The sequence below is a fragment of the Antedon bifida genome, chromosome 2 (genome assembly GCF_963402885.1).
Source record: "Antedon bifida chromosome 2, ecAntBifi1.1, whole genome shotgun sequence".
In the NCBI taxonomy this organism is placed as follows: domain Eukaryota; kingdom Metazoa; phylum Echinodermata; class Crinoidea; order Comatulida; family Antedonidae; genus Antedon; species Antedon bifida.
Genome location: NC_136227.1, coordinates 26,257,183 through 26,278,432, shown reverse-complemented (window position 1 = coordinate 26,278,432; position 21,250 = coordinate 26,257,183). Strand labels below are relative to the sequence as shown.

Sequence of the window (21,250 nt, the reverse complement as noted above, 5' to 3'; positions counted from 1 at the left end):
TGTGCCCATATATGGACATGATGATGTCATATCACTACCATATTTAAGCATAGCACTACTATATATGGGTTTTTTGACACATAAAGTTTGATAGTGTAGACAAGGCTTAATAATACCAGTAATAACTAAGCATATGGTCTAAAATAACTACCATATAATATTGGTTTAAACCAAACAAAGTAACTTTCCCTGTACCTTATATTTCTCAAGTATAGCAATAACGAATTTTGTTACTGTACTCATCATATCATATTGTCTATTAAATTGTGTGTAGCCATTTGCCGTATTGTTTATCACATGGATAATCTATGGATTTCTAAACCATACATAGGTTTAATAAAATGTCTACCCACACGGATACACGTAACAAAACCTAGGCTAATCAAACGATTATTTAGTTATTGGGACGTACTGTATATCTTATAGTTATCTGGGCCTAAGCTTTTGTAGATAGGCGATGACAACTGACTTCAGTCCGGCTTCTTTATAACCTTCTGAAACGTTATTAAACTAGCTAGGCATTCCGGTCATATGGGCTATACCTATAAATTGTATTCACAACATAATTTATCCTTCAAAACACTAACACAAAAACATAGTAATATATGATCGTTTTATGATAGATCGGGGTCGTATGCACAAACCACTGTCATCAATTTACACTGTACCGTAAATACGGTATTATTATTATAAACTGACGACGGCATGAAAAGTAAATCAAAATGGGGGTTACGTTTATTTATGCATTTAGTTTTCGCATGGACATAAAACTGTTATATTTTATGGATTTTCTCCATTTACCAATTTTAGATTGGTTTTTTAATTTATTTGGGGTTTTAAAAAACTTTAAAGGATTGTGTTGAATTTAAAAGACCTTTATGAAAAGACTCAGACTAGTTTATCAAACGTCAAAACAAACAAAACATCAATATAATAAAGTTCAGGGGAACCGCGTTGCCGTTCATCAGATTATAATAACGGGGTCCCAATTCAATTGGAGTCTGCTGAAGACCTCTCTTGATAATAGAAATAAAAGCTAGAACATTAAATTACAGAAATAAGTGATGTATTTTTGAATGATAATAAGCAAAAAAAAATACTTACAACCAGGCACTTGCATTACATCCAACAAGAAGGTAGACGAGTGCAAAAATCCAAAGAAAATATTGTGTAGGCCTATAATATTTCCACTGCATGATGTTTTTAAAACGTCCAAAGTATATTCACCATAAAAAAAAGCACGAAGCCTCTGACGGTTTGTCAGCTGTACACCACAAAGTGAAGGTACATATAATATATGCGAGTCTGAAGCAAGCCCCTTTCCCCCTTACAATACACACCGGCAAAGTTCCAACTTTCTGTACAGCGATGAATAAAATAAATATTCCTCGCGTAAATCAACTAAAGCGATTGCTTTCTAAAACATCTCCTTTTCCGAAATAAATAATCCTTGAATATGTAGATTTGTCAGTAGTTTATGTGTTTTTTTCTTTAAAGATACAATTCACGCTTTTATTATAAACTTGTCCTGCTGCTTATTAATATTAGGCTGAAACTATATCAATTGTGGTGTGTGTGCGAACTCGTTCTCGCTTCTGTTTGGATTTAAGTATAGTTCTGCAATATCCACTGCGCAATGCATCATGGGATCTCATAAAAGGGAATTTATAACCAGTTTAGGCAGTAAAAGAACAACTCGGATTCCACTAGAATACCTCCCGGAAGGCCCTATCGTTTGCTTTGATGCGCCAATCAATTTACTTAAAAGTACAATATCTGAGATAATAAGTTTTTTATTGAGCGAGGTTCAATATTCTTAAGCGGACTTATTTTCTGAATCCACGCACAAAGCAACTGATAACTACTACATTGTCTACTAAGACATGAGTTAACAAATTGATCGTGTATTGGTTTCTGTTCTATGCCGTTTCTTCTTTCATGATTCGGCGACTTTAAGGGGATTATGATTGTTCACGCTAAACAATACTTCGCCCAGGTAACATACCTTACGATGGTATCATTAAACCATAAGTCACTTACTAGCCACGCCTTCTGATTGGATTAAGTCTATAATAGTTATTGTTCTGGGAGCTTCAAAGGATTCTGCTCGTAGTACTGTATCATACAATGTCCGAAGAAAAATAGCGGTTTATTTGTCAGTTGATTGCCTGTTTTACGTCCATCTAACGATCGAAGGTCCTAAAAGAATAAAAGAAACGGGATCGATGTCAGAAAAGCAATTAAAGTATTACAGCTATTCAACAAATCGGAAATGGATTAAAAACATTAAAACATTTGAAAAGGCGCACGAAGAATTAATTAAATAATACAACTGGGACATCGGCGTTTGGGTATCAAAGGGCCATTGAATTGAATAATTTAATGAAAACCGTTCTAGGCTTCTTATTATTCGCGTAAAACTATTGTTTTATAGGTTGTTGACTTATGACCTTATCCCTACTAGGCTGTATCTAGGCTATTGTATAAATATTATTTAAAACAATAAAAACATTTCAAAATGAATAATGAAGAATTAATGAATTTCGTTAATAAAATCACAAAAAATGATGATGTAGGAACAAATCTAATCAAATTAAATGGTGATTATGTTGATTAATTAATGACGTTTTTCTCGTAAAACGTATACTTGAGACGCAATGTCATTGCGTTGCGTGGTAGGTGGGAACCAAGCTTTAGTTCTCACAAGAAAGCAACACGTAAATCCTGTCTATTGTATATTAGACCTAATATTGCTCTAATGAGCGACCATCTTCCATGACAAACAACACATATTCAGAATGATGAAGTCCAGATATTTTTACTTTGTTTAGGGGTCTGATTGAGACAAGTTTATAGGCCTACTTTTAAATTTGTTATAATGTTAAATATTTATGTTTGTTTTTTGTTTTTGTTTTTTTTTAGTCGATTAAATATTACGAAAAACAAAGTACTGATATTAACACTTTATTAAGCTGACATTTTCACAGATTAACGTAACCAATCCAAACTAAAGGATATCAGACCGATAGATATAGGCCTATAGGATAATAGTATATTAATAGTTATATCGATATAAATAACAAATATAATTATTTCGAAAGTCATGTTGGTTAAGAAAATATTTTTCGTTTACGCCATAACACTTCAATAATACACAAAGCAAAACACAGTTGAAATTAAATTGATTCCAAGTCATCCGTATAAATCATTTAATTGATTTATTGAAACGCCTTTACAGCTTTCCAATCGTAAAATAAGTGAAAATTCCGTTTCTTCTTCACCTCACTTGAATAGATTTTGATATTTTATATATAATTAACGGCGCCTTTGATGTTCGTTGACCACAAAATTCGGGTATTTCACACATAAGCTATAGTATTGAACGATACAAGCAGACATGTGTACAAACAAGTGTTACATGTATAAGTAGGACTATAATGGCGTAATGCATGGGGAAAGGGCCCCTAGTTTATCACTCCAAGGGCCCCTAGTTTATCACTCCAAAGGCCCCTCCAACGCTGGGTAGATGCATTTGGTTTAGCCAGTAAGCGCTCATAGCAGTTACGCCACAGAGGCCTACCCTTTCGGGGTTTCTGACTACTAACGCAAGGACGTAGACGCAACGCAACCGAATTGACCAATGACAAGCAATAGTTCGAATAATCCATCGCTTGTGATTGGTCAATTCACTTGGACGTGCGTGAGTGGACTCAAATAAGTTTGCTTGAGAAAAAAGGATACACTTATGAGACTGTTTGAGGTTTTATGACGTGTTCATGGCTTGATGCAAATAGAAAATTAGACTGCTTTGTGACGAGTGTAGCTATGATGCGCACTGAAGCAAGAAAAACAACTTTCATTCTACCAGCGTGACGTGTACACTTTCTGTATATAACCAAAACAATACTAAACACATGCCTATTGATCGAAAAGGTTCAAACACATGTAAGAGGCCCACGGTTTGCTTGTTAAACTGTAAAGCACATTGACGTATTTTGGCAAATCGAAATAGCAAAATATCACGTAAATTCAGCAGCAGGGTTAAACATCATGTATAGCAGAATCGTATTCATTTTAAGCCTTTAATGCATTATATATTGACCAACGAAAATGTTTCAACAGCGCACCGGAATTATGGGTAATTAAGTTGCTAAATTCAAGCTATTAGAAGGGGAAACATTTAGGCGCCCCTTAACCGCTCGACCAGTCAATAAAATCAATTATAGATGATAGTAATTATTATGTATAAAGTATGTCTACACTATAAAACAAAAACAAATGTGATGTGCCCATATGGACATGATGTCATATCACTACCATATTTTTGGGTAAATCACTAACATATTTAGGCACATCACACTTTTTTGTCAAGCTAGTTTTTGTATAGTGTAGACAGAGCTTTATAAAATGTATGTGTTACACGCATAATTATATACTACTCTAAATAATACGAACTATGTTTTGGAGGCATATGGATAATAGTTTCTGTCAAAAAAAAGAGAATAGTAAATAAGCAAATAGAATAAAGAAAAGAAAGTTCATCTTGAACTAGAAAAACAAGATTCTAATACTGCTTAGGCCTATATCAATTACAAATCAATTCAATTTACTCCAACATGGCTTTAAAAAAAGTTTTGGAAAGATTACAAAACAGAGGGCGCGTTACAATTTTCTTATTGCAGATTCAACCATAGTCAACTATTGACTATGATTCAACCATTCAACTCAACACGACTCACTTTTATATCTCTATTTTTAAGCACTCAGAAAAGATCATGGCATATAATGTTTCTCCAAAATGTATATATGTGTTTCTTCAACAAAGTGTGGTTACTTAGACAGGTTGGTAGGCTTATTTTCGATAAACTTTGAACACTATGTTATTGTTGTCCGTTGGTAATTTATACAGAGGGCGTATGATACATTTTCGTATGTCTGAAGAGACGATAAGTAAAACGAGTTTAAATGTTTTATAATAAATTGGAAAACAACAAAGATAACAAAACAGTAAGTGAACTTATATGTATATCAATTTACATTAGAAGTTTCAATGCAATTCATTCAACTTTTTATTAAATTAAGGTACTGAGCTTTTAGAATCTTAACTTTAAAATTGTCTCAAGATCTCTGAATAATTGAAATAAAATAAAATGTAACAGAATAATATCATAGACATCATAGACCTACTTATAACAATTATAAGGGGTTTTTTTTCTATTTAACTGTTTCACTAATCCTTTAAATTAACGGTTAATAAAGGATTAAAATTATAATTGAATAAAGGTAAACTATATCTTCATAAACTTAAAATAACAATAGACAGATATGTGCAGATAATAATTATTAGTTAGGCCTATTAGTTAATTAACAAAAACAATATTTCATACATTTGTAGCTATAAGTTACACATAGTTTAAATTTTCTAACAAAATAAATGATGTTCTTACATTATATACTCCGGTTTTGATAACATAGTATTCATTTTGGTCACACATAAAGGAATGGATTTTAGCTGTCTCGGGTACATCTTAACTGACTGTTGACAGTCAGCCTATATCGATACGCGTTACGTATGTGTATTAAGTACTTATACACATAGACTCGTATAAGATGACTGCCAATGGTCAATTAAGGTATACCCAGTGACAGCTACAAAATCGGATGAACGATTAATTTGAGTGGGCCTTTTGAATAAATATAAACATTGATATAATATTATTCTCCATTGTTTGCGAAAGTGATAAGCGCCTACTGTTTAAAGTACTAAGTAACATCAACGCATAAATACCGTTATTGTTATCTTTTACGTAAACATATCTTGATGACTCTATTGTTTTAAACAAACACTTATACTATCAGGGTGTTTTCTGATATTGTTTCATGATGAAATAATTTTAATTATGCAAATAGCATGACTAGACCTAATTCCAGAAGATCCACAAACTAATGTTAGAGGGTGTAACCTGCTGAGTTTTGTATGTTGTTGTTGAGAAATAATTACAAATTAATGTGTTGTCTCCTGGAATTCCACAGGCGAATCGCCATGCATTCATTATTTTTGCAAAAGTAGGCCAAGCCCCTTCCGGGGGTTCGCAGGGTTCGAAATAACCCGCTTTTTCTAAAGTGCCCATTTCAAAGAGAGACCATCAATGGCCCTGTTTCTGCTGCCAAGAAAATACCGTATTTTATACGGTATTTTTTGAATACCGTATATATACCGTATTTTTTTGGCAGCAGAAACTGCGCTCATAAAAAAAATACCGTATTTTGTATACCGTATTTTCCCCACAAAATTTGTGGATAAAATACGGTATTTACAAATTTATACCGTATTTTTTGTACCCTTTTCTGCTGCCAATAAAAAATACCGTATTTTTTTTGACCTGCGACATAAGGTCAACATCGTGTTTTTATTTTCTGTCGCTGTCAGCTGTTTTACACACGTGTATAGATATATTCGGCGAAAATGTGGAGCGAAGACGTCACACTATTAACTATATAAATTTGTGTGGGGAAGGAGGGTGTGGGGAAGGAGGGGAAGTTAAATGTCCGGCCAACTAAAAGGTAATAAAAGGGACAACCACATTTATAAAGACATTTCTAAGAAAATAAAGCAGGAGTACGGAATAGACTTGTCTCCAAAGCAAGTAAACTCAAAGCTGAAGAGCCTGCGAAAGCAGTACAACATTGCAAAAGACAGTAACTCGGGAGGGAACGAATTACTTGTCCCCATTACGATGTTTTCTGTGCTCTCACAACATCTCTATCACTAGGGCTAGCCTGTTGAAAGTGAGGCGTAACTTCCTTTATTGCGACTTTTAATTATCGACCAAATAAATGAATGGCAATTTGGGTAAAAAGGATGAAATTTAACACGACCACCCAAGAAGTATTGTTAGCAGAAACGGGGTACTAAAAAATACGGTATAAAAAATACCGTATTTTATACCGTATTTTTATACCGTATTTTGAGCAGTTGCAGCAGAAACAGGCCCAATGAGAGTGCTAGTAAATATACCAATGGCCATTTTGTGAAATCCTTTGGCCTAGGCGCGCCTATATAGCTAGCCAGCAGACAAATCACTGTCATCTACTAGACTATAGCCTACATGTATTTGTTGCTACTAGGCCTACTTGCTTCTTTTTGAGGAAAAAGAAACCCCTCTCTGACCATATTGTAAAAATCCTGGCTACCGGCTTGTAGGCCTACTGGTGGACAATTGAGACCTCTTCATACGCAGAGTTTAAGCGGCTGCTTTTGTTAATTTCATTATTTGGTTCTTTTTAGTATTTACACAACAAAACAACCTGGAATTTGGTGAGACCAGTGTCAACCTAAATGAACTAAATCACTAGCTGTTCCGGTTCACCCAACAACAATTCAGTTTGCACCTTAAAATATTACAACATACAGTAATATAAAATGTTACAGTGAGTCAAAATAAACAAACTTCGCGGAAATAAATTTGCTTGTGGAAACCATGGAGAAAATGTCATACAGTACCTCCATGTATCAACAACATATAAAATATACTTGTTATACGATACCATGTATTCACTGATAAGAAATTCACAAATAATAATCTGGAATAAACCACTAAAAACTAAAATAAATTCATCTTAGAAAATGGTATATGCCGTGGTTTTTGCCGATACTACTGTATTATCTTGACCATAATGAAAAAGGTGACAAGGATCGGAGCCTCCTATTTGGCTATATCCCCGTATGCTAATGCATGCAGAAATTGAGTCATGGAATAGGACAAAGTGAACTTTTTACTGTAATCTAAACGTTGGTGCATTTACGTCACAGAAACATGATAATTTAAAGTAAAATGTGAGTTTTTATTGTAGTACGTTTATGACAATTTGTATTGGTAATTAAGATATATCGAAACACTTATAAAGATAGGCCTTATTAGTAGTAAAAGGTGGACATAAAATACTGTAATATTAGGCCTACTGTACTAAAGTTGCCACCCAATAACATGTCTCGATCAACATGTTCCTTGTGTTTTAACTATTAGTTACCTGGGCCATTCTATTACTCTACTTACAATAGCAACTCACCTGTGTTATGTTTAGTCTTCTCCTGTCATATTGGTCCACATTCTTAATCTAGCAAGACAACTGAGGTTTACGTATTCTTTTCATTCGCCCATCTTACTACTTTCACCAATCCTATTTCTGGAACAACATTCCCTTCTCCACAGATTGATAGCCCACAATCGGATCTGCCAATCCAAATTAACTTGATGGCATTTTGATAAGGTGTGTTTGCTACTTGTCATAAGTGGTCTTTTAATTGATAACCTTAACTAAGTTCTGTGTAATTTTGCTGCCTCTGGGTCGGGTACGTGTTGGCCACGATACCGTAGTTTGTCACTTCGATAAAACGTATAGGCCTAATACTCAGTCATCATATCTATGGTGCGTCTTTGTTACAACTATGCCTAACCAACAACACTTTACATATTTCTTTATCGATTTGTACCATCATATTTTCTTGGTTTAACACGTTAGAGTATAGTTTTATGTTATGGTTCGGGAGTATTGGAGAGCGTGGTAGGTAGGCCTGTTGGTAATCCACATGGTAGACCTACTCCGTCCACTCACATATCATCATGTTCTATTGCTACTGTACCTAGAAATAGGAAAAATATACAATTACATTAAAACAATTGTCAGGATGTCTCGTCTCATTTATTTTCATTTAATTATTCATGGCCAAACACAGTAAATATGTACATGGTTTGAAATTATTTTTGTTTGTTCAAAGTTAAATTTCACATAAAAATATAAAAAGGAGTTAAAAAGGTTAAATTTGTGTAAAATACAAATAAAACACTTAAAATACAGAAAAAATACATAGTTTAACACCCGATTCTCGTACTGTTTATGTCTAACAACAAGAAACTGCTGTGCTGTTCCATGTCAAGCGACCATAACAGGCTCATCCATATCACGCATGTGTCACTGTTGCATGTCCCAGTACTGTACTACTGTAAAACTTAATTCATCTAACGTGAAATTGTCCGCCGGCAACCAGACTGAATGCCAATTGATATTATTAATTGTTACCATTATCATTTTTGTAAATATATTGTAATATCAGTTACATGGACATTTCATTTACAATTTAATTAAATGCATTATTATATTTTTGTACTTGCCTGACATATTATTTATTATCTATTAATTTTTTATTGACAGATTAAAAGTGATATTTTATTTTTAAAATCGCGTATCAAAAGGTCATCTTTTGACATAAATTAAAAATAATACTTACGTATAAACTATTTAAATTAAGTATAAAAAATATCAAGTGATGCATTATCCTGCCTATAATATTATATAAGCTTAGTTATATTAAAACTTAATTATATAGTAGATACTGTATATTATATCGATGTAAAACTGTGTTAACAAGTTGTCGCGCCTGCTGGCCAACCAGCTACCACATATTACGTACGTGCCGTGTGCACCTAGACCAATTGCTGAATTGAATCGGTCTGGTCAATTCGTCCCTCATTCGTATGAATGTTGTTAGTTAGGATCTATCTGGTTGATCAATTCCCACTTGGTTTTCTTTGTCCCTTAAAATTCTATTAGATGTACATTAAATATTGAATAAACTGACCATCTAGTAGTAGGTTATGATAGGCCTCTAGAATCCCCTCTAGGTAGTCTACTAGCCTAGGCTAGTACTACTATACTACTACTCTAGGCTAGGCCTTGTTGTTTAGGTAGGCCAGGCCTAGCCTACTACTAGACCCTCTAGCCTACCACCACATAGGCCCTATGCCATAGCCTCAAGAAGGTTAGTAGGAAGGATGCTGGTCAACCCGTAACCATGCCAACTCGTACCCAAATTGGTCAATTTGTACTCAATTCGGCTAACCCGTACCCATGCAAACCCGTACTACCTAATTATTTGGCTTACTCGTAACGGATCCTATTAAACCTATGCCTAGTGGGATAGCCGGTTGTCAAACTATTAATCGGGTTCACAGATGATGAGGGTCATTTCAAGACGATCAGGACAAACTAATGTACTTTTAGGACGTTTGGGCCGCAAATTTGTTTTTTTTAATGGGAAAAGACAATCGGTGATCGGTTCATTCATAATAACAACATTTTATAAAACAGATGAATTTGTACTACTGTATTAAACAAATTTGCACTTTTTTTTCCCCTCAGTTTTGAAAAATAGGTCAAATGATGTTCTACGTAACGCAGTACTCAACTAAATTGAAGATTGCAAATGTAAAATTAGGTAAAAAATGAATATTATTATTTATTGTTTTATATCTCTTTATTATCCATGGCATGTTAAAAAGTAGGTATAAGAACTCAATATAAAACAGTTGATCATGGAATATTGGTTATTTAAAATATTGAAAAAGATTTTCAAACCAGAATATAAAACAACCAAGCCCAGCTAAACATTAGAACTATCAGACCCAACGGTAAGACTATTGTGCCCAACGCCTATGACTGACCCAAAACTGAAGATGATGGGCCGGCAGGCCCACAGTTCATGTGGTGCAGATTTTAATAATGTACATTTTTTTCGATGTTTGGACTGTGGTCCAAAAGTATATTTCAGCCAGTCAAAAAAAAAAAAATTCTTCATGTTCTTGAAATTTGTAAAGTAAGTAAAAATCATTCACAAGTTATGACAGTTTTACTGTTTTTCCCCACTGTCCAGGTTTACACTTGCCAAACTTTCGTGTTGGCTGATGTCTGATGTCAACTATCTTGTTTAATTATAAGCCAGCAAATTTGATTCACATAATCTGACCGGATATTTTTGATTTAATATTTAAATGTATGAAACATTTGTTAGACCTACCAACTTACTTGCTGCTAAGGCTTTCTGCTAAACCTTTTGAAGTTACAGTTATGTTTAACACGCAAAAAATACACAGATTACGTGTAATGAAAATCTGAAAAAAGGTAATCTGAAAAAAAGGCTAGTAGAAGAATCATAAATTTAGCCGATACCGTGTTGATGTGTTCTCAGGCTATAGTTTGACCTCTTGTTAAACAGTAATTATTGACAGTTAATATATGGTAGGGTTGATGTGTAGTTTTTAAAACAAATCGCGGGAAGGCTTTATTGAATTTGCGTCTTATAAAATACTGTATTGTTATGAATATTATACAAGCATAGGCCTAGTGAGTATAAAATTTCGCTAAAATGCTTTGAAAACTAGGCAGGCTATGGCTGCTAAGCTAGCCCCCCAATAAGCTAGCCCTAGCCAAATAATAATTTTAATACTAAGCAAAACATGTTGGTTAAAACTTAGCATTATGGTTTTGCTACAATTATTAAGTGTATGTTGAAAAACTTATGGAGAAAAACGCTCCATTATGAAAATCAAAATGGCGAAATGCTTGAAATCATGAAATTGCAAAAATTTAGTGCCATGAAAATAAAAGATTTTACAGTATATCATTGTAACTGTACACTGAGTTTTATTTTATATTAGTACAGTGCCAGTACAACTTTTTGTACATGCCATGTAACTAACAAAATGATTAGATGGTTTGTCAACAAGCTATAAATTGCTGGGTTTTTAATACTAGTTGCATTGTCAGTACAACTTGTTGAAGATAAAATACTAGCTCTAAAATACTAGTCTACTAGCTGTCTATTTTAGACTTCATAGTTTACACATGTCTTAATTAGGCATTATCATTTTGTTTCTGTCCACAGTTTGTTCCTATTGAACTTGCAGCATTTCCAGAGAAATATCATGAGGATGTTGATATTAAAAGTAAGTTGTGATTTTACTAAACAGCCATGTACAGCCCAATTTGCCTCTATTCACTGTTTGTGCTTTGTAGTTTTATATTAGTTGCATTGCCAGTACAACTTGATGTTGGCCTACATAGCATATCAACTAACATAATATCATTAGATGATTTGTCTACTAGCTGTCTATTTTAACTTGATAATTTAACCATCGACCTATAAATTAATCTAATTTATAGGTCCATGATTTAACTATGAAATATGTCCTAATCAGTCATTGCGCTTCTATCCACAGGTTGTCATGCATGCTATTGGACTTGCAAAATTTTCCCATAGAAATGTCATGAGGATGTTGATATTGTGCACATTAAAAGTAAGTTATGAGTCTACAGCACAGTCTAGTTTAAAGCCAAATTTGCACTTATTCACTTTGTGGTATTGTGCACAGTCCGGTAGACAGCCCAATTTGCCTCTATTCAATGTTTGTGCTGTGTAGTTGTATTGGTATTGATGCCAGTGTTTTCTATTCGTTGCATTGCCAGTGCAACTTGCTGTACATATTAACTAACATAATGATTACATGGTTTGTCTACTAGCTGTCGATTTTAAGTTTCTTGGACTCTGTTTTTAATCCTTTTTGGTTTTTTTCAATGTAATTAATAAAGAACCTACTTATGTTTTAGACCTGATTTGTTGCAATAAGGATATTTCTAATAGTGTTAATTGTAATGATGACATTTTTAATTCTTATCATTCTTCTTTAACCGTACTTATACATAGTTTTTGCTCATCTTAAGTCCAAAGAAAAATCCTTAAATTCAAGAAGAAGTATCTTACTGATTCTGTATTACTGCTCGTGCAAATTTCAAAAAACTTTGTAGGAGCAAGTACTACTCTTACTTACAAGCACTTGCTAATGAAATGAAAAATAACAACAACAAATTTTGGTCTTGGATGAAGAAGTCTTATAAATCTAATTACTCTTAACCGTCAGCCTTAAATCTTGGAGGTACTTCTGTTTTTAAGCCGAGATGCTTAACAAAAGGCTGATATGTTTAACAATTATTTTCAATCAATCTTTAAAGCTACAGTAGTGGTCCATATGAAATATTAGAGGATGAGGATATTTTTGTGCAGATTAAAAGTAAGTCTACAATACAGCCTAGTACAAAGCCAGATTTTCCCCTATCCACTGTTTGTGTTAATGTGTAGTTACACTTGTATTCATTTCTGTGTTTTTATTTAGTTGCAATGGCAACATTGTACATGGCATATTACACAATTTAATAGTTGGTTTGTTTAACATTAACATTTTTACTCATCCTTATATGTTATGTTGTATGTTATTAATGAGTTGTTTCGGTGATCATGTAATTACAGTTGTATTTATTGTTACAGGATAAAATACAGGATCGTGTGAATACATAAACAGACATATGAAGAAATAGGGTTTGAGGATGAAATGACACTGTTAGGACCATCACCCGTCCAAGACAGAATTTAGCACCTAAAAATATTCCTTAATTATGAAAAAGCATTATCAAATAAACATTTAAAAATAAATATCAAATAATTTTAGTTGTATGTGATATTTTAGTGTGACAAAGAAATTACTGTTAATAAAAGATGTTTTAGATATTTATAGTACAAATTAGTATTTTGTTTTATTTAACAGTACAATAAATTACATGTCTTGTTGTTACTATTGGTTTATATGGTATTGCAATAAAATGTATACATACAACACTCCTAATTTCCTAGTTTCTTCTTGAGAGTATATTTTGCAACAGAGCATTATTAAAGGCCTACTTTTAGTAATGTTCACTTTGTTCATAATACACATGTACCAATTGATGGAAGTTGCACATATTATGCGAAATAATAATTGTTATAATAATCATTATTAGTCATGTTACTGTTAAATATTCCACTAAAAGGCTGAAATGAAGAAATTTAGTTCATGAAAAATGTTGTGACGTCATCATAATGGCCACTCGAATATTCATTCATTCATATTCACATTTATTTCAACAAATGGGTTCCACCCACTTTTTTTTTCTTAAGTGCCCTTTTCACACAGAGACCATCAGCGAAATTGCTAGTAAATGCCTAACTCATGAGAATTATGGCCAATTCTCCTAGCCAGCAGACTTTTTTTCATCTAATAGGTAGACTTAAATATATTTTTTCTTCAGTTGCTTGCATTTGCCCCTTTTTAAAGAAAAAAAACTGGCTACGGGTGCACTTGCCATGTAGGGTGTTACTGGTTTTGATAACATCCTCTTCCCATGTACCCGTATTTATGTGTAATTAATAAAATGATATTAAGTAGTTCATTTAGATGTGTAGTAGCTACACCTGAAAGAGTCAATTTCAATCAACTAAGTTTAATACATTTTAAAATAAGGCATTAGACCTAATAATAGTAACATTATTTTAAAGAAAAATACTGTCTCCGTAAAAAAAAAGTTTGTGTCACTTCAAGTTGTAAGATTTGCCTTCACCTATTATTAATGTAAAAGAATAATACTGTGTCATTCTTTTTGTTGTACATTATTAATAGGAGCATTTTCACTAAATGAGTTCAAGTTGCATATGTGTTCATAGGCATCATATTTTGAAACTACAAATGGTCCAAACAATCTAAAATCTTAGTAAATTACCCAATTTTTCTACCAAAGATGAACAAATACATATAAAATGCTTGTACCAGATTTGAACAAAATTGCAAATGATTAAGTATTTTTCCGCGATAGTTTTTGAATGCTGTTTTACAGTGTTTTATTATTAGTCCAAATAATAAATTTCAATTACCAATACAAATCTAACTTTCCAATATAATTGTATTACAATTTTGGAATTAAATGCTGTTTTATGTGTGGAACAAACTTACACTATTAAATATTAAGTGTGTGTAATAATTAGTCATTAATTAGCTATTATTTGACATTTATTTTTTCGTTATTTAAAATCTACGCGAAAAAATCGGAGAGGACGCTGTTTTGCTGGTAAATAGATTAGGTTAGTGTGTGTGTTATTCTTCCGCTCGAGTATTCTTTAACTCACAGACTTCATCGCACAGGTACGGAGCTCCCAATTATTTTTGTATTCTTATACTACAGGAAAGGTTATTCCATTTTGCTAAAGGAACCTTTAATTAATACAATATGTTTATTTATTTTCAATTCATTCAATCAAGGAAGGAAACTAACGTCTAAAAAAATAAAGTATGAAACATAATGAATTAAAATAATAAGTACTTCCAATATGAGAAAATGTATTATCAATGTGTAAAATATCTAGCAATGCATGCCTTAATAGTAAATTGACGAGTCTCACTAAATATTGTAGGCTAGCTAGAGTGGTGGTTCAGTGTATGGAACCGGGAAGAGATTCGCTCTAGCCGCGTATGCTTATTAGTCACTCCGCGAGAGAGGTCGGCCTACGGGTAGGCCTTGGTCTTCTTTAATGGGGGCCTAGCTCGTGTCTACCAGAGTGCCTCGGCGGGCTCTACCTTCTACCTATACCCAGTAGAAGGCAAGGCCGATGCTAGACAAGACAATTTTTAAATAGGGAAGTTACTAGTAGTTCCATTTATTTCTAGTTTAATAAATCAAATAATGTACACTTATACTACCTAAACAAAAACAAATTATGAAATGTGATGAAATGAAATAATAGTTACTGTTACAGGAAAATATGTTATCGACGATGGAGTAATAAAATATCAACAATAAATTGACGAGTCTCTGGCCAGCAACTAACTAACTAACTCTTATACTTACAGCAAAGTTGTCTCAAAGAAAGCTTGAGTTGAAATAATTTCTTTGAATACTAAAAACAGGACCTAATGATGAAGGCTGCCTAGCCTACTACATACTACTAGCACTAGTATGCGCTATACAAATTTAAAACCATCCATTATATTATATTCTATACCTGTACGACCACTGTAAAAGCCATGTTACAGTTTATGAAATGTTTAATATTAATAAACAAAAATTTACTGTCCGTCTCAATTTCTACATTGTCAACGGAAGATGGTAGCAGCCAATATTATTAAGCATCTTTATTAGTGTATCAAATCAAATTTCTCAATACTGTACTATACTAGAAGGTCTCTTGAAAAACTTGGAATGGTTTAGCACCACTCGCAGGAGAGCGGCATGATTTAGAGGTACAGTACCACCAAAGCAAAGCAATTTTTATCAGTTCACATCATTTGTGTGTGGTAAGTAGCTTCTCAGAGATTATACCTTAATTCTCATCCTAAAAAGTACTTATTACACTTAACAACAAATTCTGTGAGAAATATATATATATTTTGTTTGCTGCATGGTAACATTAAAAGCTAATTTTATTGTATCATTACTAAAATATCTAATGCAGTGACGTATTTATATTTTTCAGCTACAGATATGGACAATTTATGTAAAAGTGTGGGTGTACCCATCAATGAGAATAAACCAGGTAATGTGTTTGTATATGTAGAGTAACATATATGTAGAATAACATATACATAACTGTACAATAGCATCATCCAAATCAATCTACTATAAAACCAATGCATCTTTCGGATAGGTAGAATCAGTTATTGGTGTGCCACCACCCTTTACCAAATCAGTCAATAATGAAATATTTGGCCCTTTTGTAAATTGTGAAGTTGATCAACAATAAAATAATCTGGTCATTGTTATTGATATGAGCATTAATTTTTTTATTGATGTCTGGGCTCATGTACATTAATAATTTGACTTCATCAGGCTGGGTGAGTTGGTATGATTGCTGCACATTAATACTCGCAAAAGCCTGTGTAATTAACTCATATAGTCATAGTGTATGTAATATTTTTAAATCCTTATTGTATATAACTGTATGTAAATGGTATTTTAAATGAATAACTATCTAGAACAATTAAACTTGGCTTGTTGTACATCCTATTACTGTATTCTTCTCGTCTAGCGCGTTTACCAGTGGCATATTCTGTATACTGGAAATTCTTCCTTTATATGGTAGCCGAACAAGTGTACCATCATAAAATTACCTGTTATGGCTGACTGACTGCAGTTTGGTGTTAGTGTAAATGTTGTTGATAATTAATTAAAGCAAACAAGTCAAATACATTATTAGTGCTTTAATATAGTTTAATTTCACGGATCGCAACATGTATTAAATTTTATTTCAGTTGGTTACTAATTAACATATTTAATAAAAAACAAAAGATACTATTGTAAAGTAAATGATCAAATCAAAATTAATAAAATAATATTTATTATGTATAGTCAATCAATTAAAATCTTTTGAAATTATATTATAGAGGTAAAACATTTTGCATAAACATTGTGTAAATGTACATTTATAGTTGCATTATTATTATACATTAAAATATAGGTCCGATATCATTTGGGTAATGGAATGTACACACAATTGAGATACTATGGGGAACTACATATTTTTATTGAGTACAGTCTCCCCTAACTTTATGAACGTAAAATAATTCATAGTTAATATTTTTACTTGAAAAAGCATTTTTAATTTTTAAGGGTGCTATTTTGTTACAATTGTAACTTCTATGCTTTGGCAGTGTCACTCTAGATTTAAAAAAGATTTGCACACATGGACAATACATAAAGTTAAAGTTGTACAAGATATTTGTTCAATCATATACGAACCAAGTACCATATTATATTTGATATGAAACAACAAACAACTTTCTATTTTGTATTTGCATTATTAATATGTGACATTAATGGTGACTTTTTCTAACCCCAGTTAAAACTTCATTTTTGAAAATAAACAAACCAAACTTGGCATAGAACGACCCTACTGTCTAATATTTTTGTGCACAATGTACAGTACATCTGAATAATGGTGGACATCATTTCAACAAATTTGTTCTATCCTCTTTTATTGTATTTGAATCACTTCGATTTCCACAATGAATCATGTATTTCTTCAAATAACTGTAAAAAATATTATTAAATCACATTATTAGTTGATAATAGGGTTAGTGTAACTACTGTATGTGCAAATCATTATCTGATGACATTGCCCAGATCCAAGTAATTTAAATAAATATGCACTGAAATTTCTCACCATAGAAATTGCCCTTCTTATATTTTCATACAGCATTAATAGTATCAAATTCTAGGAGGTACGAGGGTGGGAAAAATTCATGACGATATCTTTTATTTCTGAAAGCACAGCTACAACCATCTGGAAATAGAAATGTTTTAAATTTAAATACAGAACTGTAAGCCTACTGTATTTGGTTTGAAACATACGTACAAATATAAATTTAATCACACTAACCAATTAGATGTTTTTAAAAAAAAAATTGTTATCTAGAAGAATACGAAATTCTAAAGTCTATCATAGGATTTATAGATCGACCACAGAAGAGCGAGAAAAATGCCGTGAAGTGGGTAGAGGGTCCTATTTCAAGAAATAATAAATGTTTTACATAGCATTCAACTTTACTTGGATACGCATCAGCTGTCATGGATATGAGTTGGTATGGGTACGGGACGGGGTTGACCGGACATATTTAGTAGTTTAGTGCTGTAGTTTGTAGCAAAAATGTAGTTAAACATCATTAGTTTAATTTTATCTCAAGAAGACCGGGAAATGGATGATACTACTGGGCCTAGCCATGCCATAGGTGGATCGCCATTGGTTAGCCTAGCTAAGGGGGTGGGGGAGGGGATACTGGCTCACCCGTACCATAACAAACTCGTACCATAACAAACTCGTACCCATGCCACTCTTACCCATGCCAAATTGTATATATTTTGGTCAGTTCATACCCGAATCGAACATTATACTACTAGGCATTTAGCATTTAATTAAACTTGGGTATGAATCATATATAAAATGTGTTAGGGTATAATGAGGCCTGGCCTCATAGAGCAATCAGCTAGAGCATCCTGAGGCGGATGCATGGGTAAATAATCACGGCTAGCCTAGCCTACTAGATAGGTCTAGCTAGGCCTACTACAGGCCACCACTAGGCTAGGCCTAGCTTACATATATTTATATATACTTATATCTATATTTATTTATACTTATCTTGGCACAAAACTGCACGGTCTCCTTAGGCAGGCTAGAAAGGGTTGACATACGATCGGTCGGGTCGGTTCAAGCATGGTTCAAGAGGGTCCTCCAAGTTATAATTATTGATAGGGGGGCTTGGTATTTAGGAGGACTCGTCCAAGGCGATATCGGACCCATTTTAGAGACGATCAGGTCAACCCGTACCAAATTTGGCGAACTTGTACAGACATTTCGCTAACTAATTCTTGGTGGAAAATCATCGACATTTTTACTGAAATATCCTGATAGTTTGCTTAAACAGAAATCTAAATCCTAGAATTGCATACACTGTTCGAAACATACACAAATCTAGGGCCTTGGCCTCCTAGTTTAACCCAGGTCTATAATAATGTTCACCAATCACGAGCGAGTTCCATTGTTTGGTTGGGCCTACGACTCGACTCTGGTAGGTTGCCGGCGGACAATTTCACATTAGATGAATGAAGTTTTACAGTAGTACAGTACTGGGACATGCAACAGTGACACATGCGTGATATGGACGGGCCTGTTATGGTCGCTTGACATGAAACAGCGCAGCAGTTTCTTGTTGTTAGACATGAACCGTACGAGAATCGGGTGAGTTTAAAATACAAAATACAAGCAAGATTGGTGTGTGTATAGTATAAAATGATAAAATCCATAAAATGTTTCACATCCTTACCTTACCTTACCTTATGAATTTTACAAATATGGGTCCTCCGCATGTTTCCTTTAAATTAAGAATCTCTTCGTCGGGCGTTGTGCGCTAGTGAAATGTCGTTCATGTTACAAACGACAAACGACAAATAGGATACCTTTAAAACGAAAGTCAAAGAATGTGACGGTAATTCTCATCAACTTTTAATTGTTATGTTTTAATAATTATTTTTATAATTATAATTAATTAACTATTTCACTTTATAATTATTATGTACTTTGATATTAATTATTGTTTACATGATTTGCTTGATATATTTTCTAAACTAATCGGAAGTTGGGCTCGATAAGCATGCAGTTGCCTTTTCTCTCCTTCCTTTTTGTCCACTTTTCACGTTTCAAGTTTTTATGCTTTTTAGTCGCGTGGACGTGACTCTATAGTTCACTATGTCGGTCGGTCGGTCTGTCTGTCGGTCTGTCTGTCGGTCTGTCTGTCGGTCCGGTATCACTATGCGTTTTATCGCTTTCTGACCTTATCTTGATATCAGTTTAATCTAGCCCATATTTATAATTTGAGGGACTCCGATCGATCAATGTAACAGTGACACGTGTTTAGAAATACACTAGAGTCTCTTCTTTGGGAAACACCTATTATGCTAAATATAAGACTATAGCCAACCCCTATTCAGTTTTTGGGTACCGAAAGGTGTCCCCCTTAATATTATATAGAAACCTACCCTAACATTAACATAATACAGTCTCGCTAAAACAATGTGCAGATGAACCCCTTAAAGTAAATTGTGTTTCTTTTTGTATACTTTAGAAGTATTTTGAATTCGCGATTTAGGCATAGGCCTATATTTCGTTTTCTTTTAGTAAATTGCATTTATGGTTAACTTGAAACAGTGTGGTTCTCTACTTCTACTACCACGCGGCCTCCCCGGCCCCCGATGTGGCGCGTGTGAGGCGCATACCGCGTGTGCGTTATCTAGCGCGCTCATGGTAACAATATTCTGTTATAGTGACCAACCATGGAGATCAACCTCAGATACAAACCAAACTTGACTCGGTAAGTACTGCTTAAAAATATTTGATTTGTTATCATACAATATAAACATTATTTATTTAATCATAGTTCACAATTAAAAGTATTAATTTAGATTATATAAACACACATTTCATTCCGAAAATTTTGCCACATCTTTAGGCAAACAGCGGAAAAGAAAATAAGGCCATGCTCTAGGCCATGAGGTATAACTCCCCATGCTCTAGACCATGAGGTATAACTCTCCATGCTCTAGGCCATGAGGTATAACTCCCCATGCTCTAGACCATGAGGTATAACTCCCCATGCTCTAGGCCATGAGGTATAACTCCCCATGCTCTAGGCCTAGCCCTTGGACGTCGTGGTCCTCTTGCAGAGGTCTCTTTGTCTTGATATTAGGTAATAGTACTGTAGGCCTACTATAAATATTAACGAACAAATAAAATGTTTTCAATTCGTAATAAATTATATTTGTTTAATTACATTTCAGAAATATACTAATATTTTACGAATAGTTTACTTGAAAAACGGTAAGAACACTACATTTATTTTGAGTTCATTTTAACCTTCGAAAACTTGACCAGTAGGACTATTGTTTATCGAACATTTTTTAAAAATTAAGTATTTTTTATTTTGTGTTCTTTATAGATCATGCCCAGACGGATAACACGTCTATTTAAACGTAACCGTACTGTTACTAAAATAGGTCAAAAAAG

At 33.5% G+C, this 21,250-nt stretch overlaps 2 protein-coding genes and 1 long non-coding RNA gene across 3 annotated transcripts in view; 1 reads left to right on the top strand and 2 right to left on the bottom strand.

The window, feature by feature from the left end:
• The window catches only part of LOC144858777 (protein Wnt-4-like), a 39,956-nt gene extending 38,253 nt beyond the window's left edge, over nt 1-1,703 (bottom strand). The window contains exon 1 of the mRNA XM_078714891.1: nt 1,105-1,703. Within this exon, the coding sequence (XP_078571017.1) occupies nt 1,105-1,196 (92 nt within the window). The 5' untranslated portion in view covers nt 1,197-1,703. The remainder of the gene's footprint in view (nt 1-1,104) is intronic.
• The window catches only part of LOC144858739 (membrane metallo-endopeptidase-like 1), a 73,398-nt gene extending 60,363 nt beyond the window's left edge, over nt 1-13,035 (top strand). Inside the window, exon 24 of the mRNA XM_078714842.1 lies at nt 13,024-13,035. The gene's annotated coding sequence lies outside the window, so the exon portion shown is untranslated. The remainder of the gene's footprint in view (nt 1-13,023) is intronic.
• Nucleotides 13,036-17,015: 3,980 nt separating this feature from the next.
• On the bottom strand, nt 17,016-18,179 carry LOC144836093 (uncharacterized). Its single transcript, XR_013611147.1, has 2 exons — nt 17,858-18,179; nt 17,016-17,724 (listed from the first exon to the last, which is right to left on the bottom strand). It is a non-coding gene; the product is annotated as an uncharacterized LOC144836093 (long non-coding RNA).
• Between the last annotated feature and the right edge of the window lie 3,071 nt (nt 18,180-21,250).